The sequence below is a fragment of the Euleptes europaea genome, chromosome 1 (assembly GCF_029931775.1).
Source record: "Euleptes europaea isolate rEulEur1 chromosome 1, rEulEur1.hap1, whole genome shotgun sequence".
NCBI classification, from domain to species: domain Eukaryota; kingdom Metazoa; phylum Chordata; class Lepidosauria; order Squamata; family Sphaerodactylidae; genus Euleptes; species Euleptes europaea.
Genome location: NC_079312.1, coordinates 157130650 through 157157452, shown reverse-complemented (window position 1 = coordinate 157157452; position 26803 = coordinate 157130650). Strand labels below are relative to the sequence as shown.

The following is a 26803-nucleotide window of genomic DNA, read 5'->3' as shown; positions in this document are numbered from 1 at the left end:
GCCATCCTCTTCAAAGCCAGGGATGCTGGGAGATATAGCCCCTCTGACATTCCATCACATTTGTGTGTATAGCCTAAGATTTATCACAATATTATCTCCCTGGAGGAGAAAACTGTTGGAAGTGAAGAACTTTGCGCTGTCTCTTAACCTCAGACTCCAGAGGGGGACAAGACTAGTGAGTCAGAGAGATAGAGGGGACAAGACACTGGGGCATCCTTTCTCTACTGCTCTGACCTATCCCTTTGATGTGTAGATTGCTACTCTTAGGGAAACTTCCTTCCTTCCTGCTTCTTCCTCACCTCCTCACACACACTGGCACTCTTCTCCATCTTGCCACCATGAGGGAAGGACGCACATCCTGGATCTCCCTCCATCCTAGTTAGTTAGAATAGATAGGCAACTATACTTTATCCTATCCAGAAATGGATTTTCTACAATAAATGAAGTATGTTAGGTAAATAGACAAAAGGCTCCTAGCAATTTTGTTCCTGGCACACACAGAGGTTTGGATGAGCTTCTCTGTGCACAATAGCCTTTGTGCACTCTGCTAACTTAACAGGGATTTGGGCATAACAAAGCCCTCACAATCCAACAAAAACCTATAATGGCAGCAGGTTGTAAAAGAGATCCAGTTTGGGAATATTTTAATGAAGTTCCTCTTCCTATGGGTAAGGCAGGCATGCGCGCAAAATACAAACTCTACAACAAAGAAATGCAAGGCCTGGTGGCCTGAATGAAACATCATGAGAAGTGCTGTGATGAAGATGACAAAAGGAACAGATTTGAACAAGCAGGACCTTCAGGTTGGTAAACATTTTGATTTCATCGTATTTCTTAAAGAGTGCCTTGATAGGGTTGCCAGGTCCCTTTTTGCCACCAGCAGGAGGTTTTTGAGGCGGAACCTGAGGAGGGCGGGGTTTGGGGAAGGGAGGGACTTTAATGCCATAGCATCCAATTGCCAAAGCGGCCATTTTCTCCAGGTGAACTGATTTATATCGGCTGGAGATCAGTTGTAATAGCAGGAAATCTCCAGCTAGTACCTGGAGGTTGCCAACCCTATGCCTTGACGAATTGTCATTTTGAGCAAAAATATATTTTTACCTGCATGTTACCTTCATTTTTATACAGTTGTAACGAAGGAATAAACAGCTGAAACAAGCAAATATTCCGTTTTTGGGCAGTCCTGAGTGTCAGTGAATACAATGAGTAGTATTAAATAAGCAGAAATGCTATAAATCATAAAATAACAGCATTGACTTTTTTGTTTAGGGGAATCCATCATTAACCTAAAGGATTCTGGAAACTATCCACCTTTGAGATCACCATCCACCTGTTCTACAGTTTCAGAGTTATCTGACCAGGATAGTGTTTCAGTCACATCATATACATCACATATCCACAGTATATCACCTAAAAGAAAGAGAAAATCCAACCATCCAGGAACCACCATGGACAAGTTTGTGATAAAAACCAGATTAGAAAGAGTTAATTGATGAAAAAATTGCCCATTTTGTTTATGCAACAAACTCTTCTTTCCGTCTGATTGAAAACCCACATTCATTAATATGGTTCAGTCACTGAGACCAGGATACAGTCCACCCAGCAGAGCAGATGTTACTGGGAAACTGCTGGATAAAGCGTATGACAGAGAAATGGAGCAATGTGCAACAGGTCTAGAGGGTAAAATTGAAAAATAGCAATATATCAAGAACTGGCCTATTCTGATGACAGTTTGTGAACAAAATCGCGAAAAAATAGATGGCACTGTCACGGCCAAAATACTTAACATTGGGCTTAAGAGAAATGTTGAACATATGCAGAGCATCCTGAAGCTTTAAACAAAATACAGAAAAATAGCTGTTTTATTGCTGATGCTGCTGAAATCTGGAAGGGACTGAGTGAGCACTTACAAACAGAACTGAACAATGGCAGAATTACAAGCATTAAAAAAACGAATGGGACAAGCACTGTCACCAGCTCATTTTCTTGCAAATATTGTCAATATTCGTTACCAAGGTCAAACCTTAAGTGCTGAAGAAGAGGAGTTAGCTATGACATGGGCATCCAGCAGTCATCCATCCGTAGTGCCAACTATAATAAACTTCACAGCTAAGGGAGAACCATTCAAGAAATATATGTTTGCCGATGATGTTTTAAAGACAGTCAGTCACACCAGTGAACTGGTGGAAGTCACTTATTAAGCACTTGGATTTCGAGACTTGAAGTAATGATTTCACTTTTAACAGCAGTAACTTCTTCTGCTGGCACAGAAAGAATATTCTCATCCTTTTGACTTATTCATTCTGAATTGAGAAATCGTTTGGGACCTGATAAAGCAGGAAAGCTTGTTTTTCTTTTCCAGATTATGAACAAACAAGAAAATAAAGATGAAGAAGAGTGAGCTACAGAGGTTTTAAGTTTTTCATGTGTGCTAAAACTCAGTCTAAGTTTTTTTTAAACAAATTGTTTAACCACATCAGTTAATAAACATGGATGTTTATAATAATACATATGCTATAATGTTATTGTTTTAGTTAAATAAATTGTTTAAATTGTTATTAAGGAAATTATTATTTTTCTCCTTCCAATAATGTACGGCAGAAAAGTTGTCCAAATATAAACAGTTAACTTATTCAACCTCACAATAATTTCATAATTATCTGTCTATGTATTTCTAACAGTATAACCAAATCAATAATTTTTTGATATAACTGTAAAATCTCTGAAAATTATTCCAAAAATGAAACCTTCATCTGGTTGTAAATATTAAGATTATACCAGCAAGAATGAGTCTTTCTGTAAAAAAATGATTTAAATCAAGTCTTACTGACTAGTGATTTAAATCAATTTGATTTAAATCAAATTCACCCTGCTAGTTAGTGCAATTGTATTGGTTTTTATTTGAATATCTGTGTTGTTGTTGCTATGTGCTTGTCCCTGATTTTATTTTGCCTTTTCCCACCCTCCTTTTAATTCACCCACCCTTTCTTTCCTCTTTTTTACAGTAAACCTTTTTATAAAGACATTTATTTGGCTTCACCTAGTCCAATCTATTTCTCTGGGATATTTCCTGTAATCACTTCCCCATGTGCTAGAATCCACATGGAGTCTAGCGCTACCAGATTGGTGATAAGTTATTTTGTTATTGCTCTAGTACTGCACTGGAAAAAGGCCTTCAGTGGGAGTGTAGAGGTTCTCAGGCGGTCCTGAGTGGTGGTGGTGGCGGCGGGTTACCAGGATACTTTCCAGGGAACCCTTGGTCTAAGGGAAGCTTCCCAGAAAGGAAAGGCACCATTTCCCTCTTCCTACCATAACATACACATCCTAATAATTTCTTCCCCTGTGGAGAGGTTTCGACAATACACTAGTTTGGGGGAGGCACAGGGGAGCTGTAGGAATGCATCTTTCCTAGATATCCATCCAGCATAACAGCCCTGCCATTGACACCAGCAGGCATCTACACATTGGCATAATATACATCCATATCCAACAAGTACAGGCACCATATGCATAGATGAGGTCATGTTGTGAATCTAAGATTTCAACCATGTGTATAGAGCCAACACCCATTGGATTTGGCAGATTCTTGCTGGTGTTGGAAATAGAGCCAGTGTGCCAGTGCAAAGGGGTGTAAACCATGCTTCCCCAAACAATGATCACCGAGGGTCAATGCATTAGCCAAACTATATATATGTATGTGTCCCGGGAGGGGCCCCCAAACCCCCTTCCCGGGCCGGAGGACAGCCCCCACACTCACCAGTAGTCCCGGGAGGGCGGCATTACTGAGGCTTCCTCTCCCCTCAGCACCCCACCAAGCCGGCAAGAAGGGAGAGAGCCCGTCGGGAGCCGCCACAGGAGCAGCCAGCCGCCGGCCCGGCCCAAGCCTCCAAGGGGGCCGTGGGCCGCCGCCACACCAGCCCAGACGCCGCCGAGAGAGCCGGGATCCACCAATGCGCCAGCCCAGGCGCCGCGGTCGAGGGAGCCGCAAGCCGTCGTTCCTTCCGCTGGGCCCAGGCCGCTGAGGGCCGCCGGCCTGCACGCCCTTCTGCGGGAGGAGGGGGCCACGAGAGCGGCGTGGGTGGGGCCTCGGCAGCCGGCCTCCCCGCAACCCAGCTGGCCAGCGGGCGAGTGCGGGCGGGGAAGAGGCGTGGGCCGCGCCTGACTTCTCCTGGCTGGGAGGTGAAACATCCCAGCCCTTATATGGACTTCCGGGGGGAAGGCTAGGGGCGGAGCTTGGGAGGGACTTCTCTGGCCTGGAGGGTATATAAGGCCAGAGAAGTCTGCCTGCCGGGGAGGATATTGACGCCAGAGGTGGGCTGCAAGGTGTGTCCTGTGGCAACCTGGCAACGCCCGAGGGAGAGTTGAGCTCTGACTCCCCCTCGGATTGGTCTGAGGCGGAAGAGATTGTCTCAGCCCCAACGTCCTCCAGGCCAGAGACCCTCGTGACGACCACGTCCAAGGCGCAGCGCGACAGTATGCATTTATGTTATGAAGAGACAGATACAGTTGCTGTAAAATAATGATCTAGAAGTTACAGTGGAGGTCTTATGAAACTTGAAATAGCCTCTGAAACAATATAAGGATTTATATCTGGAATACTTATAGACAATTCTAAAGGCTCCAGTCCATATTCTTAATATTTTGTACTATGCAGGGGGAAATGGCAAACCACTGAAGTTACCTACATTCATAACTACCACTGACAAAAAGTTCAACACTAAAAGGAAGTGGCTTTTGTTCTAAAATGAAGATCTTACCTTATTGGACTCTGTGAATCAAAGGGTTCAGTAATCACCTCAGCCTTATATAGGTCACTCTCACTGAAGGAATTATTGCTTGGTTTGGGAGTAGAAACTTGTAGAGGGCTATCACCAGATGTATTTTCAGTAGCAGCCTCGGATATGTTCACTTTTTCTGGTGTAATGTTTATGGAAGTTTCACTTTTCTTTTGCCATGGACTTTTTCTCAATCCACTCCGAGGCAATTTGCTCTGGGTCCCCACTGCAGTTGTTTCCTTAATTTGACTATTAGCATTACTGTTCTGGTTTTCATTAACACTTAAATACTCCACTTTTGTTTCCAACATCATCCTTTTCCTACTAAGCTTGTTATTTTTAACTCGAGCAGTAAGTTTTCTGCCTGTATTACGAGAATCACTACCAACATAATCTTTTGGAACTTCATTTTCTAGTTTTTTGTCAGAAGCCTCCTCACTTTCTTCTATTTCTTCTTTGAGTTTTGAAGAATTTTCTCCCACTTCCTTCTGTTTAGCAGGTCCTTTCTTAGCTCCATTTTTTACTGTATCTGATTCTGGTTGTCTAAAAGCTTTCATGAACTGGTATCTCTCTTCTGCGGTGCATTTTAACTTCTCAGTCTCCGAACTTGGAATTTCCACTACAGCCAACTCTAACTCCTCCTCTGCTATCACAACATTAGATTTTCTTTTCTGGGTAATTTGCTCATTATACTCCACTTCTGGAGTGGACAGATTGCTTTGTGTTTTAGCTGCTTTGGTTTTTTGTTTTAAAAAGATAGAGGCTATTTTTCTAGAAGAGAGAGATCTTGGAGGGACTGGATGAATTTCTGCAAGGACAGTTACTTTCTTAAGTGGCAACAGCTGAGTAGTTTGGCAACTGACAATTTCACCCAGTGCAACAGAATTGTCGGGTGTTTGGACTTTTGAAATTCGATCAACTTTATTTTCTCTTTGGCTTTTCAGAAAGTCTTCAAATGACACAGTCACTGTACTATCATTTAACTCTAGTGTCTCATGTGTATTACTCTCAGGTCCCAAAATGCTTACTATGCTTTCATTTTCAAGTTCACTTGTAGAAACAAGTTGTATCTGATCAACGTCTTTAGATTGTTCACTCAGCTGAGTTTCAGTTTCAGAACTAAAACTTGCAGGGACATCTGTCTCATCTTTATGCTTCCTTTTCTTAGATCTTTCAAATTTATTATTTATTACTTTCTCTTCTATCTTCTGTTTTATTTCTTCATCTTTGCCCCTGACAGCATTGGAAGGGTTTTTGCTGCAATCATTTAACATTCCTTCCACACTTTGGTCAAGCAATTCAGGAGCATTGTGACCAATTAAATTGGTTTTCAAGTCCTCTTCCTTCGGACTGCATTTTTCTTTGTCATCATTGTTAGTTGCATTCATAGCATCATGCTCAAGTGTTTTCATATCCTTTAATTTATTATTTAAATTACATCTCTTTCCTCTCCTCTTAAGTTTTGACAAAGGTTTTGAAGCATTTTCCAGAGATAATATACATGTCTTACTTTCCTTCTCTGTCACAGGTGAAGCAATCTTCTCATTAGAAGGGGAAGTTTTTTTAAAGTAATCCATTATATTGTTGGATTTTGGTGGTGACAACACTCTATCCATGTTTTTAGCTAATGGTGAAAAATAGTTTGTAATTGCTTTAACTGAAGGATCATCTTCTCTCCGTTTCTTACATGGCTATAAAGCAAAAACAGAATTATCTTAAAAACAGTTGCAGTGTACTTTAAAATGCATATTTTCTTACTTATCACCTTCCTTAGTCAGAACACGGAAGGTTTCACACCATTGTTAAGCTTATTATACAAAAATACAAGCATACCTTGGAGATATTGCAGGTTTGGTTCCAGACCACTGCAATGAAGTGAATATCCGCATAAAACGAGTCACACAAATGTTTTGGTTTCCCAGTATATATAAGTAATGTTTACACTATAGTCTATTAAGAGTGCAGAAGCATTATGTCTTGAAAAAGGTACTTCAATAATAATGAAAAAGTTTGTAATATTGCAAGAATTACTAAAATGTGACGGAGAGACATGAAGTGAGCACATGCTGTTGGAAAAAATGGCACCTATGGACTTGCTTGAAAACGCAATATCTTCAAGGCGCAATAAAGCGAAGCACAATAAAACAAAGTATGCCTGCAATGCATTATTTCCCTATACTTTTATACTTAATTCATTGTTCTGTATTGCTATATTAATCTTTAAGATGCTACAATATTTTTTACGGTGGGGAAAGGGATATTATATGCGGTAATACACATCAAATTAGCCAGCAGGGGAAGAGGATTGTGGTATACTGCAGTACTAGAGAGGACAACACCATTCTTCAACACCAGTGTCTCTGACAGAGGTGGCCCAAACTACAAAAGATTTTGTTGAATGAGTTGGGTCACCTTTACGGCAGAGAAGAAAAATGGGGCTTAACTAAGCAATGTGTCAGCAAACTAAAAAAGGAAAAAGGATGCAAAGTGACTGGTGACAGCTTTATTGTCATGTACAGCCCCTACGTGTTTAGCTGTTTAAGCTTCATCAGGGGATCAGAGTTCTTTTTGCTGAACCTTTCAGTCACCAATCACCTTGCATCTGTTTCTCCTTTTTTGGTTTGCTGTCACCTTTTTTGTGGCCAGACAGCGCCTGCAGGGAACTTATTTCCCCAAGCACCAAATTGGGACTACAGCATGAAAGGAGAAGGGGCTTCAGACTCCCACGTACCATTTTTCTGAGTCAAAACAGCCTCGGGGGCAGGCCCATGGCTGCACATGCAGTAGTCAGTGCATGCATAGCTCTGCAACGGAGTGTTATTTACCCCTTGGGGACATTTCAGCTATTAAAATTAGTGCGGAAAGGCGGCTAAAACCCCTTCTTTCCCCTACTCTGGTCCTGATCTCAACTGGGCCTTCCGGCACTTGAGAAAATAAGTTCCCCAGAGCTGCCATCTGGCTGCAAGAAACGTAACTTAGGTAGGGAGAACACCGACCCAACTGCAGCAAAAAGTCTTGTTTAATTCTGGCCTGTGTTGTTATAGCTGATAATGGAAAGAGAAGGGACAAACCTATACAAATTCATTCTTACAAGAGTTCATAAACTCCTCCCTGCATGGCAGTCTTGGGCAGCAGCTGGACGAACACTTGTCAGGGATGCTTTAGGCTGATCCTGCAGTGAGTAGGGGGTTGGACTAGACAGCCGGTATGGCCCCTTCCAATTCTATGATTCTATAAACTAAGTAGCAATGTACTTTTTGCACACCTCACCGTTTTAAGTCTTTTCCCCATTTTCCTCTCTTTTTTGACTAACATGAAGCTTGACCCTATGCATATCTAATGAGAAATCCAATGGTGATTACTCCCAAATGGTTACATGTAAGATTGCAGCCTGAGAGAATGAGCCTTTCGGGAAGTAACAATGAACCAGCAAAACAGGCACTATTGATAAATATACAAGAGTACTTCATAATATACAAGAGTACTTCATAATAATGCACTACAGGTAGCTTACAACAATATGTACGTTTGCCCTTCCATCTTGCAGTACAGTATTTAGATTTAAATTAAAACATGGGCATTACTACAACTTTAAGGACAGAAGGCTACAGTTTCCCATAAAATACTGGGCAACACAATATCCTATCCAGCTCCATTCACATTACCTTAAGTATCACCACAAACCTCATAATACTCTAGGATCATATAGCCACACTGCTGCTATTACTGTGCTTCAAAGCCACAACACAAAGCTTTAGCTGTGTTACTGGCTCTATCAGGAAACCAACCATATTCTGTCAAATTTACAAAGCCCCTCAGAAACAGAACTCCCAGAAGTTCCTTGCTTAAGATCTAGCATAATCATATAATACTTTAAATTAATTTAAAGAATCTTGTCACCTATAAAGCCAGAATACATGGAATTACCAGAACTTTTTTTAAAAAGTGAATTAAAAAAAGATATGTAACATCTTGTTAAAGCGATTAGAACTTTAGTGTTCATTTTCATTACCTCACCCATATAGCTCAGTTTTTTTATATTTATTGACATAGGGTTGCATCCAAACTATCATGTGTGAAGCTAATGAAACAAAACTGGATTTTCCTGTTCCCTCCTCCTTTAGTTAGGGAGTCTGCTGAGCCTACTCCCCTAATTCTGCTCCTAGGAGACATTGAGGAGAATCAACAAACCTCACTCCCCACACCAACAGAACTGCTGTCACACCACTGATTGTGAAGTACTATCTCTGAATTCAAACCATGGTCTTTTCAAAATCAGACCCAGTCAACATTGGTTACCTTCCAGTTCTACCACCAACCCAGCCTTGCAGAAAAGAACAACACAAACATAATATGCCACTTGCAAAGAGTGGACCATGCTGTCAGTCTAGTAAGTTACCTGCCTGGTAAACAAAGAGGACCTAGGAAGGACTCATTCCCCCCCCCCAGTAGTATCATCAAGAAAATTAAGAGGTCATCTTAAATTTACATACAAGCTTAAAGTACATAGTGATTTATAAAAGTTTCATGTAATACCTTTTTTTAGCAAGATCATCTTCCTTTTGGGAAAATATAATAAGTACAAATATAATAAGTACAAGCCTGCAATGACTAGACTTAAGCTCAGTTTTGTAGAAAGGTAACGGAGTATGAGGATGAGCCCCAAGGGTCTAAAAAAACATGAAGTTATTGGGCTGGTCCACCCTATGGAAATACCCCCTGCTGAGGGATCCACGCATCTATTTTTTTTAAAAAAAGAACTCCCTTTATGAAACATCTCAATATAGCAGGCATATCTATGCTAGTTTATATAATGTACGTGTGTTGGTTTTAACTATCATCATGGCATCTCCAGAGGAGCTTGGAAATTGCAATTTCTGACAGTACCAGACTTGCTCTGGACTTCTCCCTCTTCCCACAAAACATACAGGATTTGCTTGGGAAGAGGGCATGACTATTAAAACCAATTAAATTTCATAGGCTACCGGTAGTCTGTTATGCATACAGGTTTTGAGGGGGGAGTGTTTTTACGGAAACTTCTTCCTCCATCCTACCAACTCATCTGAGCCATTAAAAATATACAACCAACAAGAGTATTTTGGATCACATCTGGCCCACTTCGGGACCGAACATGTCAACAATGGTTTATTATTTACTTTAAAATAGAATGCAAACACATAATTGTGGGATGAAATGATAAAAGGGAACTCGGTCTTAAGGCAGGAAAAAAACAGTGTGGTAACAGTACAGACCTCTGTGCCTGGGCTTGTGATTCAGTGGTTAAAACACAGATCTAGCCGTGAAGAGCCGAATGCAAAAAATCCACTCCACCACAAAGTTTACGGGGTATCCTGAGGTCAGCCGTTCTCTCTCTCTTTCAGCCTAACCTGTCTGACAGGGTTGGTGTGATGATAAAATGGGGGTGGGGACACCATGTAATCCGCCCTGAGCTCCTTGACAGGCAAGCGGGGGCATTAAACCGACAATAATACAGACTTCTAACCCGTGTTTAGTTTTCGGAACTGCTTTGGCCGCAGAGCCCCCGGCCCGCCCAAAGCTGCCCCGCCCAAGGCAAGAGTGCTGGGCTTCAGCCGACCCTCACGCCCCTTCCGAGCCCCGTCGCTCACCTGAGCATCCCCGTCCTTGTCGGATGGGGAAGCCGTCGCGGCCATGGCCACCCTCCCCACCATCCGCTTCCCTGCAACGGCCGCCGAGATCCCTCAGCCCCGGCAGAAGGTCCTCGGAGTCGCCGCCGTGAGGGACATTTCCCCCTACTCTCCCCCCACCCGCCGCCGCAGCAGCAGCCCTCAATCGCTTTCCTTCGACCGCGCGGCGGGGTCTGTCAGAAACCTGAGCGCGGGAGGCACCATTCGGGCAAAACAGAAAAGCGCGCGCGGGACGGATTCGGAGCCCCGTGACGGAGGATGAGGGGCGGGGCGTGCTCCGCTGGAGGCTCACGTGGCAAGGGAGTAACGGAAACGTTGGCTTTACGCCCATTCCCCTGTCACGTGAGCGCCCTGGCTACCGCTAGTCCCCACCCCCTCCCACTTACGCGAGATTTTATTCGCGCAGCGCGTAGGTCTCGCTCGCTTGATCCTCGCAGCGGGGGCGGTTTAGCGCTGTCAAGATTATTTTTCCCGCCGATTGCGACGAAGAGGAGTGGGCGTAGCAGGGCAGGGAAAGAGAGAGAATGAGCCAAACGGTAGCCCTTAGGGGTCACAATTGCTCAAAGGGCAGTGTTCTTGCTCTGCTTTTGAAATGGCCTATAACGAGTCTAGCGGTCTGCTTCGTTACAGATTTCCATTATTTTTGTTCCCAATTCTTTTTCTGTAGCGTCTATGGTGATAATTTCAGAGGGGTAGTCTCTTTAGTCTGTTGCAGCAAAAATATAAAGGAGTCATGTTAGTGGCTTATGTTAGAGCCCATTTCTTCAGATGCAAGGAGTGGATCGTCACTATGCATACTTTTGTCTGTGTGTTTCTGTATACATTCTTGTTAATTGAAGATCTGTTCGCCACATATGAAGAAGTGGGCTCTAGTCCAGAAAAGGCTATGCTGGTATAATTTTTTTGTACCGCACCGACTATTTGTTTTATTTATTTGAATTGTTTATATTGTGCTGTATCTCCTTAAACTCAAGGTGGTGTACAAAGTATCGACAGACTGCAAAACAAAAACAATGCAACGGTTGGACAGCAATATAAAAACACAGCAGTAAAATCTGCTGAAAATAGTTTACCATACACCAAACACCATTTGAAATATAAGCATTTTACACCTCTTCCTGAATTCAGAAAGTGAAGATGATTTTTGTAACCACTGGTAATTCTAAAGGGCTGGTCCTGTCATGGGGGGGGGGGGAGAATCCACAACCCAAAGTTGCCAGCTCTGGGTTGGGAAATTCGTGGAGATTTTTGAGTAGATCTTGGGGAGGGACCTTGGAAGAGTGTAAGATCATAGAGTTCACCCTCCAAAGCAGCCATTTTCCCCAAGGGAACTGATCTCTGTAGTCTGGAGACCTCTTGTAATTCCAGGAGATCTCCAGGCCCACCTGGCAGCCCTAAGCATTGTCAGACAGAATCCTAAAATAGAGCACTGCACAAAGAAGAATGTACCTATATGCAGTTTAATAAACATGAGGCCAGTAGTTCGGTGAAGGGCTTTAAAGGTAATAATTAGTAGTTGATGCAGCGCTGGAGTTAAATGTTCCAGGGGTCACTCTAGAAAGGAGTCTTGCTTCCATATTTTGTACTAATTTAAGAGGCAGTCCCATATAGAGTGTGTTTAGGGTTGCCAGTTTTTTCTTCGCCACTGGCAGGAGGTTTTTGGGGCAGAGCCTGAGGAGGGTGGGGTTTGGGGAGGGACTTCAGTGCCATAGAGTCCAATTGCCAAAGCAGCCATTTTTCCCAGGTGGACTGATCTTTATCGGCTGGAGATCAGTTGTAATAGCAGGAGATCTCCAGCTAGTACCTGGAGGTTGGCAACCCTAAGTGTTACAGTAATCTAATTTGGAGATGATAGTGTTATGGATTAATGTATCTGCATCTGTCTCATTGAGTTCAGTGGGACTCATTTTCAGGTAAGCATACCTAGGATTGCAGTTGAACAACCCAATCCTATGTATGTTTACTTTGAAACAAATCCCACTAAATTAATTACTATATTACTAGCCCCAGGCTGTGACCCCATGCTCTTGCTTAAGAATAATCTTGACGGATCTTCTGTGTAGGATTGTAAATCTCTGAGGGCTCAAAATACCGGAATGTTATTTCAATAAAAACTAAAAGTTTCCACTGGATATTCTTGTCAATCACTTTAATACATCCTGACAATTTTGCCAAATCATGACACTGGCCTATACATTTAAAAAACCAATTGATAATTAAACCAAATAACAGAATCAGGGGCAATTCTAGGACAATCAGGCTGAGGAAGCAAAGGAATGCTCAAACTCATTATTAGGGGAACAAGATGAAGCGGGTCGTGCTGTTAAAGTGATTAGGCTCATAGAACGGACCACTTCCTGAGAAGTGAGGTGTTATCTATTCGGCCAATCACTGAGTAAGCAGGACTCAACTACTTTACCTACTTTCAAAAAGCAAGTCTTTTTATTGATATACTTCCAGTAAATTTATAATAATAAAGGACCATTGTTTGTATAATAAAACATATTTATTTACATCGCATAAAAATAGACTTGTATTGTGGTTACAAATCCTTCTATGAAGTTTAGACATTATTAGTCTTAAAACATGTTTACATAGTAAGCCATCTCCATGCCTCTTATGAAAGAGTATCTTGTTTGATAATTCATTTAGAATATACTTCAGTTACAGAATATAAGAATGTAGTTAGGACATATTTATGCACATTTATTCTATTACAGAAATCCTATCAAAAGGGTTATTTCTATGGAATAAGATTTGTTAGTTTAAGGCATCTTGACTTACAATATTATGATGTGTTAAATAATTTATTTTAGAGGACATGCTTTCACTTTACCATGTCATCTGCAACCCTTCTCAACCTTATTTGTTAAGCTGACAATTCTTTGCTGGAAGTGGTCAGTTCTGAATTCATGTTTAGGATATTTAAACCCATTTGATCTTTCATTTTAGTTTTGCCTTTGCTATGTATCTGCAAAGGATTAACAGTTCTCAAATTCCATGAATTTCCTATGGAAGACACCATCAGTTACCAGTCTATACAAGGGCCAATCTATGAAATCTTATTAGCCTTGTTATAGGACTTGGAACTTGGAACTACATAGACCAGAGTATCTGTGAGTTATGCATGCCATCTATTATCCAATTTAGACAGTTATGCAAAGCTTATTTATAAAGCCATTCAATACTACATGTTAGCTTTAAAGCTGTTTAAGACTTTTTGGCTGTGTGTGTGAACTTATGGTTCAATATAAGAACACTGCTTTGTGCAGTCTCTTAATATCAGTTAATGGTTGTTAAGGTTTCCTGTGATCAGGATCTTTAAGTGGTTCAGCATTTGGTGGCCAAATTAGACCATTCAGATCTGTGTGAGAATCCATTAATCCTAGGTTTATTAATGTATTCTCTTTGTTCCAAATATGGAAATATTTTAAACTCCTTTTGGGAGGTCTTCAGTCTCACAAGCATAATTAAATGCTCAGAGAAATCTTCTAAGTTTAAAGCTTTCATTCATGCAAGAATCATAGCTTCTGAGTCTAAGTTTTACATCTCGAGTAAGAGATGGGAAAGCTATATTAGACGGGTGTCTTTCAATTGCTCTCTAACCCTGGACAGTCTGACTTCAGCTTATATGTTCTTTGGAATTGTGTTGTCAGCTGTGTGGAAATGTATTTCAGTGGACATGTGAGTGTGATGTTGCACTCCCAATTCACACTCACTTGGGAGGCTGCAGCACATCAGTTTGAGACTTAATATTCGAGACCCAATCACAGCACAGAATCATACTCCAGCTGTGACTGAGATTAAGTCAGCAGTTTGTCAGCATGTGGTACACCTCACTTGTCAGCGTTGCCATCTCTCAAGATGACCTTTCTTATCTTCTCAGCCTTAAGGTGAGAGTTGTGCCTCTTTGATTCAGTCATTAGCCTTTCATGTTATGAAATAACTAAGTCGGCACCCCTCAAGATAGGTGTGAATCCACAGATCCCTTTTGCATAATATCGACCTTGACTGAGGGAAGGCATTGACACCTCAATTCTCTTCACACACTAACATGCAACAAGTCTCTCCACATTATGTTATCTCTCTGGCAACTTTCCCAGAGAGAAGCAACAGCTTCTGTTACAGACAGACCACAGAGAGTTTTCTAACACTAATCTTTACCAATTCTTATACAATTTAGGGTCTTTTCAACATATCTATGGAATGTCAGCAGCAATATATCTCCTGAACTGTGACAAAGGATTCTGGTATTATTAACATTTAAGCGGAGGGAAATGTTTTTCACCCATGTTATAGGATTTAACAACAGGAGAAGGAGCAGGTAATATTTTGAGGCGATGCCTACTATTACTACCCCATGTTAGGCATTGAAATCATCCCCGAAAAGAATACAGAAAATCCAAACTGATACCAGCTCCACCTAGTACTGCATTATTCAAATCTGCCTGGAATTGACAGCCTGCGTGGTTTAGTGGTTAAAGTGTCGGTCTACAATTTGGCAGACCCAGATTTGATCCCCACTTTGCCATGGAAACTTGCTTGGCCAGTCGCACTCTCAGCACGACCTACCCGACAAGGTTGCTATGAGGAGAAAACGATGCGAAGCACCCATTAAGAAGGGGCGCGTGCACATCAATTAATACACAAATTCTACTCAGATGCAGAGAAGGATCTAAAACATCTGTTTCTTCTCTCCCCACCCCAACCAACCAACCAACCAACCTGAAAGTTTCCACACCGTGTTGTATTGTCTTGGAAAACAAAGGAACGACATGGCCTTTTTCAAAAAGGTCGACTACTTTTACTGCGAAGTTAAACCCCAAAGCTAAACTACTGTGAGAAGTACGCGTTGCGGTTTAGAAAGGAGGACAAGAAAACAAAGGAGGAACCCGCCCTTCCCTCCTTTTTTTGGTCGCCAGATACCCGGATGTCGTTAGCTTCCGGGTGTGAGGCTGCTGCCAATCATAGGTCGGCCTGGCGTCGCTGCCGTACGCTGGCAGTGAGGGGAATGGAGCTCGAGACGGAGGTTCTATTGCAGGAGGCTCGCGAGAGCGTGGAGGCGGCGCGGACCTATCGGCGGGAGCTGCAGCAGCGCCTAAAGGGGCTGCACCTGGCCCGCCAACAGGTAAGGGGTGGGCGTGGCTCTCCCGGGGAGCCATCCTGGGGAGGTCGCGGCGGGGCGGCGGGAGCCGTGCGCGCTCTCGGCCCTTTTCGCGTCAGTCCCCTTCAGGCGAGGCAGTTCTGGGCGCGCTGGCCTGGGAGCCAGCCTCACGGAATAATCTGGGGACTGACTTCTGAGTCAACCGGCATAGGAGCTTCTCTCCTTCCAGTCTTGTACGTGTTGCTTGCGGAAAATTCAGCCTTGGGCTCTCCGGCTCGCCCTCCAAAGTTATTTGCAAGTGTCTGCTTTACTAGTGCTGGTCGGGCTTTTCCCGGGAGGGCTTCTGTGTCTTTGACAACTGCGGTGCAGGCAGAAATTCCGCAAGCGAAACTATGCCCGGTGTCGCCTCTCCAATCTTATTGTACGTCTGGGTTACGCACACCTGAGCATGAGGGGTAGAATGAAATATGTCCCTTTAAACTGTGAAAGATGTCGTCCAGCTTTTAATTTTTCTTCGCATTAAAGCAACAACAACTTTACCCCCTCACTTTGCTTGCTGTACTGGCTTTCTCTTTGTAAAGAGCTTCTTACCTAGGGGAGCGTTCCGAAATCCTCCATGATTCTCCACCTGCAGCCTGAAGTGGGGCAGGCCATTCTTTCACCTCAGTATTCCACCTCATTTTCCTGCCTAATATGCTGCTTCACCTGAGGCACTGCCAAGTTCAAATGAGTGCCATCTTCCCAGGCAATAGGGTTGCAAGTCTATATACTTGTGTGGGAGTAAATCCAACTGAATCAAATGAGCTTTACTTCTGAATAAATATTCATAGATTACGATGTAGGCTATTTAGTATAGGGTTTGAATCCATAGTAAGATAGTGGACTGTAAACTGGTATCGAAATGGGCAGAAAGAATAGTTCTATGACTTTTTGAAAGCTGATGTTGTTTATATTCTGGTCAGGACTGTGGTGGGCTGTGGAGATTTTGGATGGCCCTTGGCTGATATCCAGGAGAGATATATAGCGAGCTAGGTGCAAAGATGAATTAGCACCGTGTCAATTTAAATATGTGTTAGAAATCCATACTGTGTCAAGGTGATAGCATGGAGACAATCCATAATGACTTGAAAAACACACACATATGCAAGGTTGTCTGTTTCCATCCTTGTATAATTTGATTGTGATTAGAGGTCCAAGCTTGATCAGAATGCAGTCAGCACAAATGGAGGTGGCTTTCTTTAGTTACAGAAGTTTGGAAGAGTTTGAGATGCCTTCCAGCTCCTGTGCGACTTCAGATTTTAGATTTGGTCTCCTATCCCGTTCCAGAAATTCACAGCAGGCTGCACTTCTCTAAAAGCAGACTTTTAAAATTAATTTCAGAGTAATTTAAAATGGTGTAAATTTATAAAAGTAGTTCCAGTAAGTGTGACCTCCCATTAGAGTGTAGTTAAATATGAAAAAGTGCATGCAAAGCCACTATTATAACCCTATGGGAATTTACTAAGTTTAAGTGGATCCTCCCCTTTGGCAAATGTAATACATAAGTAATACGCTTAATTTTAAAACTGTCTAGGTATTATCATCCTAAACCGTAATCTGAAGAACCTTTTTCCTTCTGTGCAAAGAATTGCATTGTAGAGTCTCCTGCTGCCAATTTGCAGGCGTCTTTGGGAATTCCACATAGGTACAAAAACATGGGTGCCCAGAAGAAAAAGTTGCACAGCATGTGCTTCTCTGAGTTATGACCAATGAGCAAGGTGAATTGCTTTAACGCAGCTGTCCCCCACGTGGTGCCCACAGGTGCCATGGTGCCCACCAACACCTTTTCTGGTGCCCGCGAAATGTTTTTAGGAAGCGGGTGGGGCCAGGTAGGGCTTTTGCCCACAAAGCTTCTGATTGACTGTTGGAGATTTGATTGCAGATTTTTAAAAGTATTGCTTTTTGGCAGCAGCTGCCACCACAGCACAAGGATCTGAACTGTGCTGCTGAAATTACGCTGTGGCAATCATTTTGTGGCTGTCTCCGCCTCCTGTGGCAGCCATTTTGTTGCTGTGCCCATCATGTTGTGTCAGATCCCTAATCTGCAGGCTCAAGAAGGTTGGGGACCCCTGCTCTAACATATAAAGCCAATCTAGTATATTGGCTGCATGTTTAACTTATCCCAGTGTTGTGTGCATACTTAACCTTGATACTGCCTTTGATTTCAGTGTGTTATCACGACCCGGGCACATAGAAATATTTGTGTGATAAGGATTAAGGATGAAAAGGGCGAGATAAAGTGTGTGGCCAGAAAGGTGTCTGCTATTCTTTTTTCAGTTATTTTGGCATACAGCAATTAATTAGCTGGAGCAATGAATCAGTTGTCTCTTGGAAGCAGATACACTTGAGATACTGAAGCCATACTTTTGTATGTCTTTCAAGTTAAAAAATCTAGTTAGACCTGGCAGAATTTAGTACATCTGGGATTGTCTCATTAGAGCAGTGGTTCCCAAAGTGGGCGGTAACACCCCCTGGGGGGCGGTGGGATTACCTAGGGGGGCACTAAGAGGCAAGGGGACAGCAGCGGATGCTAGAGGTTGTTGGATAGGGTAGGTGGCACTGGGGTTGAGTTTGTGGAACCAGGGGGCAGTGGGCCGAAAAGTTTGGGAACCACTGCATTAGAGAGAAAACGTGGATATGTCAGGTTACTAATGTAACCATGACGTTCTGGAATGTGGGTGACGCATGGCTTAGTTGGTGTCCTTTGCCATCTTTGTTGAGTAGATGGAGATGAAAAGGCCTATTTTCAGGGATACAGGAGAATGATGGATGAGCTACAATAGGACTAAGTCTTGCATGTTGTGGTCACATTTGGTTGCAGTTTCTACATAGGGAGAAACGTGCTACATATTTACTTATTCGAGGGTAGGAGGAAGGAACATACGATGAATGCTTCCTGGTTGGAAATCTGCCTCTGTTTTTAGAAGGTAGGTGTGCAGTTAGTACAGCCACATGCACAATAGGCCAAGAAGGTTTGTTTTCATCTATGTAATAGACTTTCCCAGGTCTGCCTTTATTGCCGAACTGCTTATTACAGCAGTTTGCTGCTGAGCAGTCTCAGATTCTTGGCACCTGTTCTTAGCAGCTATTTTGCTAGTGCCAGATAAATGTTGGCTGGAAAAATCTAGCTGGCTTTATATTTGTGCATTTAATCCAGAACTGTAGGTATATCAGTATCATTATTTTCTTTCTGAGGCATTCATGAGTAGCCATATGGTGATTCTGAGACCAAATGTGAATTTGAGAACAGAGAGAAATGATGTAGTGCAATAGACAGAGTGCTGGATATGACTTAGGGAAATATTGATTCCTTGTCAGCCGTGATGGTCTTTGGGCAACTTTGAGCCAGTCTCTCTTTAACAACCTAATTTTCCCCAGTGTTACCTAGATACACTAGGAATCCTGGGGGCCCAGAGCTATTGGTAAGAGTATAGATGTTGAAAGGATCTGATGCCATATACTTGAGCCTTATGTCCTAAAGAAAAATTCTTGCCTCATTCAGATTACATTATTGTAATCTTTACTGGTTATAAGTTCCATAGACCTTAGCTGCCTGGGCTACCAGCCTCCAGGTGGAGCCTGGAGTTCTCCTGGAATTGCAACTGATCTCCAGACTAGAGATCAGCTCCTCTGGAGAAAATGGCAGCTTTGGAGAATGGATTCCATGGCACCACATCCCTGCTGAGTGTCCTCCCCTCCCTAAAGCTCCACCCCTAAATCTCCAGGAATTTTACAATCCGGAGTTGGCAACCCTATTAGGCACCCTGACCTGGATAGCCCCAGGCTAGACTACTCTCATCAGATCTCAGAAGCTAAGCAGGGTCAGCCCTAGTTAGTATCTGGATGGGTGACCTCCAGGGTCGTGACGCAGAGGCAAGCAGTGGCAAACCACCTCTGAATGTCTCTTGCCTAGAGAACCCTATGGGGTCACCATGAGTTAGCTATGACTTGATGGCACAAAATAAAAGACCTTGGGCTTCAGAACATTGCTCAAACCAGTAATTTTGTTGACAAATCCACCTGATGCATACCGGTTTTAAATGCTGATTGTGTTAATGAATGAATTTGCAAACATATCTAGCCAAGCCTTGCAAATAAGTCCACCAAAGTTACTGGTCCACTATTTGTTATTGGCTCGCCTGTCTGCTCATTCTGTTAATTATTTATAGCCTAAACACAGACAATGTAATTATCATATACCGGTAGTAAACATTTCTTATTTGGTGATCTGGAGGCAGTTTGTGCTTGCTGTAGCTGACTAGCAAGTGGCTGTTTGTGACCCTGCTCCACCCTGATACTGTGGCTGCCTGCAAGGGCTGCATCTACTCCAGTGCATGCTATGCTCATTTGCATCCTGTGGTCTGTTTGGTTTGTGGACTTGAGTATTTGTATCTTTTGTAGGATTTACAACAAATCACGGTTTATCATTCTGGCAAGGTACCTGGTGCTTGCATAGTCCCTCTCCCTCTTGTTGTGTGTGGCTAGGAAATTAAACTCTTCTGCAGCAAACCGCTGGTGGTTGTTTCATCCAGATTGCAAACTGTGGTTGGTTTAGAAAAGAGCAAGAGTCTGGTAGCACCTTAAAGACTCACAAAAGCTCACACCCTACCAGAAATTATGTTAGTCTTTAAGGTGCTACCAGACTCTTGCTTTTTTCTACTGCTACAGACAAACATGGCTACCCATCGTGATCTGTCTTTGTGATTGGTTTGATCTCTACCCTAGAAACTAATGTTTTGGAATCCTGATTTAGAGAGAAAAAAACAAACTATGGTTTACTGTAGAATCATTTCATGCCTTACCTGTGAACAAGGTGAGAAGCCCATGGATTCTCCAGACCGATTCCTGAATGACAAACCGTGGTTCGTTTTTGCACACAACTCATCCCAGTGAATCCATACTTGTGTACTGAGTTGTGATGTTGTACCAGTGCAATGGACTCAATGTTACTATTCTTGCATCTTACCCCTCTTCACCCACATTTGATTTACGTGCAACTCTTTGCAGTGTGCAGTGGCATCAGCTGTTTTGGTGTCTTGAACTGCTGCAACACCTCTCTCTTTTGTAAAATTAACATATGCACTTTAATGAATTGTGGTGATGCAACCCAAAACCCTTGCTTTTGATCCTGTCCTCTTTTTTGCCTTGCACACTAGGCTATAGGTGCTGCCTGTAAGAGGACTAAAAGATTCACAGAGAAAGTTTCTCTTTCCCGCCACTTCTGTTTCATCTATGTGCCTAAACACTTCCTTGTTTTCTGAAGTACTGAAATAACAAATGAAGAAAAGTCAAACGGACTACAAAGCCCTGTGAATGCAGTTTAAAGAGGAAGTTAGTTTTTCATAACCCAAGAGCATCCTGTGTCAGTACTTATGAAGATCAGAAGTTACATCTGGCTAACATCTCTGCAGCCTTTCTGTGCAAGAGGTTACATTTGGTTTATGAGAAATTTCTCACCAGCTAAGCCCTTTTATTCTTTTCCCTAAACCAGATTCAGTTTTCAAGCTGTCTTCATTCCGCAGCTGTAAAATTAAATGGAGTATTTAATTACGATACCCTTCTGGTAGCCTAATGGAACAAAATGTCATTGTAGCTATTGGCTTGCATTTGGGGATAAATCTCAACCTGTTATGGCGGAGGGAATGTAATAAGTGAATTGGGTCATACTATGTTTATCTGAAAGCAGAAGCTCCATAGTCTTCTAGAGATAGATTGTGCAGTCAGATATTGTGTTCATGTTAGTGTGGTACAACCCAGTTCACTTTCTGCCCAGAAGGAGGGATGTGTGAAAACATACGATCTGTGCAAGGTTGAGAAGTCGCTTAAGAATGTATCAAGTGTACATGTCCATTGAATGAGTCTTTCTGACACTGATAACTGCTGTCAGAATTTTTGCACTGAAACTCAAAATGTTTTGCTTGGTATGAGTTGTACACGCTGCTCTGATGTTACTGAAATTCTTATTTGGGATTATTCTGATATTTTCCCATGGTAATACTAGTAATCCTAGCCCAGTCTTGTCAGATCTTGGCAGCTAAGTAGCATCAGCCCTTGTTAGTATTTGGATGGGAGACCTCCAGGGTGTAACGGGGAGGCAGGTAATGACAAACCACCTCTGAACATCTCTTGCCTTGAAAACCCTACAGGGCTGCCTTAAGTCAGCTGTGACTTGACAGCAAAAAAAATATGGCACTAACAGAATAGGAAATTAGTATTATTAACAGTATGATTTTTACCCCACCTTTCTGCCCGCATAGGGCCACCAAGGTGGCTAACAAATTAAAACATACACATTAAAATCTCAAAAGCCATTAAAACCAACATACAAATACATCATTAAAACAATTTAGAACAAGAGTTTACAATAAGTACACATGAAGTGCAACAGGTGGGAGAGGCAGCCAGGGCCACCCTGACCATATAGGCAATGGCGGTGACAGCCTAGAGCCCCATACTTCAACGGGGCGCTGGCACAGCCGTGGGCCACCATGGCTCCCAGCCCTGCTGAAGTGAGGGAGCTGTCAGGAGAAGGGGCTCAGAGAGGGAAGGCGTGCTGAGTAGCTGCAGTGGAAGCAAGGCCTTTACGGCTGGCTGCCTTCTGATTTGCAGAGGGTGAGAGGAGATGTCAGGTGGGTTACCACGGTTCCCTCCCCTCCTTTTGGCAAACAGTAAAAAGAGCAGGACCCAGCTTGCTGGGGGGTAAAAGGAAGACGACTGGGGAAGGCACTGGCAAACCACCCCGTAAAACAAAGTCTGCCTAGGCAACGTCGGGATGTGACGTCACCCCATGGGTCAAGAATGACCCGGTGCTTGCACAGGGGACCTTTACCTTTTAAAAAGAGCAGGACTGGGTAGGGGGATGGACACAGCAGCCTCTGTGTGGGCTTTGCTTCGTTGTTGCAGAAGAGGGCGGGCTCTCTTTTCCTCTTCCTTCAGTCCTCTGCCTCAGAATCCTGATCTAACACCTGCTTTTGCCCCCTTCCCCTGTGCTTTGATCATGGTTTTGTATTTATTTATTTTTTTAAGAAAAGCCATTCTGAAGATTTACCCTGTCCTTCCTCTTTGGCTTTTTTCAGCTTGATGTGGCAAGGGTGGCAGTGTAAGACTGGCTGTGGGAGCAAGCTTACTCGGAAGTAAGTCTCATTTTATTTAATGGGGCTTACTCCCAAGAAACTGTTTTTAGGATTGCAGCCTTTGAGTTCTCTTCTACAGAATATTGGCTGTGCAAACTCTCATTTGTTGAGTGGCAGAGAAAGCTGAGTTAGGTTTTGGATCATTGGTGAAAGAGCAGGCAGATTCTATAAGAAAGGGGGAATTTCTGACCAGTTACATAGTTCTGAATCTGTGTTTCATGTAAATGAGTGGCAGAGTGGAAAGACCAGGCAGTTGAACCGAATATTCATGCTTGAGGTAGTTTTGAGTGACGCACTTGGTTTCTAACCATAACTGGCTAGCTATCTTCTACCCCTAGAATATACTGCTATAAAGTTGAAGGCAAACTGTGGCCTCTTAGGCATGGCTGTTTCCCTCGCGGTCACCCCTCTGACAACTTCGGGTCTTTGTTTTGATTATGCATGCCACTAGAGGTTGCTTCGCTCTTCCTCTGCGTTTCCCTGTGTTTTGCCCGCGATTTCAAATTCAAGATAAAACAGGCCTCTGAAAACGCAGGCAAAACGTGGGGAAATGCAGGGGAAGCGTGAGACGACCTCTGACGGTCGTAAACGGCATGCATAATCAAAACAAAGACCTGAAGTCATCAGAGGGGTGACAGCGAGGGAAACTGCCATGCATAAAAGGCCTTTCTTTATATCTAAAGTCCGGTATTTAAATGCTCCATGTACATGTTTCTGTTTGCTGGTTTTCCTAGGTGGTCTTGGACCAATCACACTCTTAGCCTAACCATCCTCGCAGGATAGTAAATGGAGGAGAGAACTGCCCTCCCTGAGCTTCTTGGATAAGAGGCCAGTTGTTTTTTTAAGTAATAGATTTTCTCAGTAATAATGTAAACTGGACACCTTTAAATTTTATATTGATAATAACGAGAGATGAAAGTCTTGGAATTCTGAAAGAAAATCTCCAGATTTTCTTTGACTGTCCCACTAGCATACAGATCTATTGAAACCTGTGCCGATGTTAAAACCTTCTCTAAAATAATGCCAAATGGCTCTTTTCCTGTGGTTGACTTAATTTTTTGTGTTTTATTGAAGCCTGTCTCCGTTAAAAAACAACAACAAAGAAACCAAACTGAGAGGGTTGTCTGCCTGCAATGTTAGCATTTAAGCTAACCCTGAACTATTAGAGACTGAAATAAATTTCTTCTGCAGGGACACTCTAATTCTGCAGATGGTGGAATTCTCTGCATTTTCTGCAGAGATTTTTGGTTTTTTAATTATGAGCTAGCTTCTCAGAATCAGGAAAACAGCCTGGGTTTAATTTTATCTTTCTGTGTGTGTGTGTGTAAATCTGCTGTCAAGTCGCAGCTGACTTACGGCAGCGTAGGGTTTTCAAGGCAAGAGATGAGGTGGTTTACTGTTGCCTTCTGCTGCATAGAGACCCAGATATTCCTTGGTGGTCTTCCATCCAAGTACTAGGCAGGGCCAAGATCAGGCAAGCCTGGGCCATCCCGGTCTGAGCTTAGCTTTCTATACCAAAGTATATACCTATTTGTTCAGACAGGTTATTCTAATTCTGTTCTATTCTAATTCTATTCTACTGTGCAAAATGGGTTTGAGAACACACCACAGTACTAATTCAAAAATATTCTCATTGTTATCTTCTGCAGACTGTATGGACAAAAGGCTCAGATATGTCTGCATTTAAGTCAGATTAAGTCTGATGGAATGCTGAGGGAGTTACTTGTGAGTAAAGTTGTAAAAGTGCAAGCCGGTGCAGGCAATCTTTTAGACCCAAGTGCACCACCCACCCCATGTCGACCTGTGAAAATGTCGGTGCTGTAAGCACTTGTCCCCATGGTAGTCCCACAAACAGCATCCACAGCAAGGAGTCCAAAAGAGAGCTGATTTATTGGAAAACATTCAGGTATGCAGAGCTTACAGGTACATTGTCACAAATGGCAATTGAGAGCACAGTGCAGGCCTATAAGGGAAAGTATTAGTCACAACGGGTCAAGGCGCCCCCCCCTCTACCGAGGGGCCGTTCCCACGGGAGATAGCGCTGGAACAGGAATTCAGCAGTTAGCAAGTTCGACCTTGAGAGGCACCTGGTGGAATCGAAACTAAAACAGCCACAGTCTGACAGGCTGCTGAGAGCAGGCCTGACATCCTGCCCCCCCTTTAGGCCCCCTCCCCACCGTTCCCCACTGGACCATTCGGAGGCGCAGGCCTGTCAGGGTAGGCAATGTGGAACTGGAGGACCAGACGGGGTGCAGACACGTCACATGCGCGTACCCACTCATCGTGGGCGGGTCCGAAATGTTTCCAACGGACTAGGTAGTGGAGAGACCCATGACGGATGCGTGAGTCCAGGATCTCTGCAACCTCAAAATGTTCCTCCCCCCACAACCATCACTGGTATATCAGGAAGTGGTTCAGGATGCCACTCGGGGGAAGGCATGTGTGGTTTCAGCAAACTGTCATGAAAGACAGGATGGATTCTCCTGAGCGACTTTGGGAGTGAAAGTTCCACAGTGACTGGGTTGATGATACGAGCAATGGGGAAGGGACCCATGTACTTGGCACTGAGTTTGTTACACGGGCGGTTGGACCGTAGATTCTTGGTGGACAAATAAACCATGTCCCCCACTGAGTAGTCCTTGCCTGGTGAGCGATGCTTATCAGCTTGATCTTTGTATTTACGTTTAGCTCGCTCTAGATTTCATACCAGCCAAGGCCAGGTTGTCTGAATCGTGTGCACCCAGTCAGCAATACTTTCTCCCCCCTCCACCCTGGAGACATCGTTATGGCTAATGGGACCAAAATCTTGCCCATAAACGGCCCGAAAGGGGCTAAACCCAGTTGACTGATGCACAGCATTACTGTACGCATATTCAGCAAAGGGTAACAATTCAACCAATCATCCTGATGATAATTAACATAACAGCGCAAGTAGCATTCCAACACAGCATTCACCTGTTCGGTTTGGCCATCGGTTTGGGGGTGGAAAGCACTTGAGAGACCTTGTTCTACCCCCACTAATTTTAAGAAAGCTTTCCAAAATTTAGCCACGTAGTTACTTCTGCGGTCGCTTATCACCTTGCGCGGAAAGGAATGTAGACGGAAGACATGTGACACAAAGAGGCGGGCCAGTTTCGGGGCGGATGGGATACCTGCGCAAGGGACGATTACCCAAAGTACAGTTTTTCCCTCGCTGAGGGGGAGGTCAGTCATTAAATCCATAGCAATCACCTCCCAAGGTCTGGTGGGGGTCTCTAATGGTTGCAACAATCCGTGAGGTTTCCCTTGGGCCCTTTTGACCGTAGCACAGACTGGGCAACTGCAAATGAAGGAATCCACGTCAGTCCGCATGCCCGCATGCCACCAAAACTGCCTCCGTAGCAAATGCAATGTTTTTAGAAACCCAAAGTGTCCCGCGGTCTTGGCACCATGGACCAGCTGTAGGACTTCTTTGTGGAGCTCTTTAGGTACATACAGCTTAGAGTCTTTGTACCATAAGCCTTTACGTTCAGTTAGAGCAGAGGGGAGGGTCCGCTCAGAGAGTTCGGCTTGGCAAGCGGAACAAAGTGAAGCTTAAAAAGAGTCTGTGAGATCCAACCCATCTGGCGGTGTGGGCTCTGTGGTGGAGGAAGGGGATGTCCCTGAGGGGGGTTGGACAGCTGGATTGTCAGAGTGACTGGGTGCCGGCGGTGCTGGCGATGGAGGCGAAGGAGGCGCGGTCGGGCTGACCGGTGTGGGTGGGCTTAAGGTGCCCCCCCTTGTGGGGGTTGCGGTGGGAGCCGGGCTTGCGCTCGGGTTTGGACTGCTAGAGTGGGCAGCAAGCCCCTTTGAGCAGGAGTGAACAGGGATTCCGTGGGGCGTTCAACCTTGGTTGGATATTGGGGAAGTCTGGATAGAGCATCAGCCAGAACATTTTGTTTCCCCGGCACATGTTTCAAAACGGAACGGAACTGAGCAAAGAAGTCCGCCCAGCGAACTTGTTTTGCGGACAGTTTCCGGGCCCCTGTGAGCGCCTCCAGGTTCTTGTGATCGCTCCACACTTCAAAAGGGACTTTAGACCCCTCCAAAAACTGTCTCCACACCATA

General features: G+C 43.7%; 2 protein-coding genes across 2 annotated transcripts in view; one reads left to right on the top strand and one right to left on the bottom strand.

Moving 5' to 3' along the window:
* ATAD5 (ATPase family AAA domain containing 5) overlaps positions 1-10465 on the bottom strand; it is a 44223-nt gene extending 33758 nt beyond the window's left edge. The window contains exons 1-2 of the mRNA XM_056860431.1: positions 10403-10465; positions 4758-6466 (exon numbers count right to left, since the gene is read on the bottom strand). Of these exons, the coding sequence (XP_056716409.1) occupies positions 4758-6466; positions 10403-10465 (1772 nt within the window). The remainder of the gene's footprint in view (positions 1-4757; positions 6467-10402) is intronic.
* A 4984-nt stretch (positions 10466-15449) lies between these two features.
* The window catches only part of CRLF3 (cytokine receptor like factor 3), a 49471-nt gene continuing 38117 nt past the window's right edge, over positions 15450-26803 (top strand). The window contains exon 1 of the mRNA XM_056862957.1: positions 15450-15569. Coding sequence (XP_056718935.1) covers positions 15453-15569 — 117 coding nt within the window. The 5' untranslated portion in view covers positions 15450-15452. The remainder of the gene's footprint in view (positions 15570-26803) is intronic.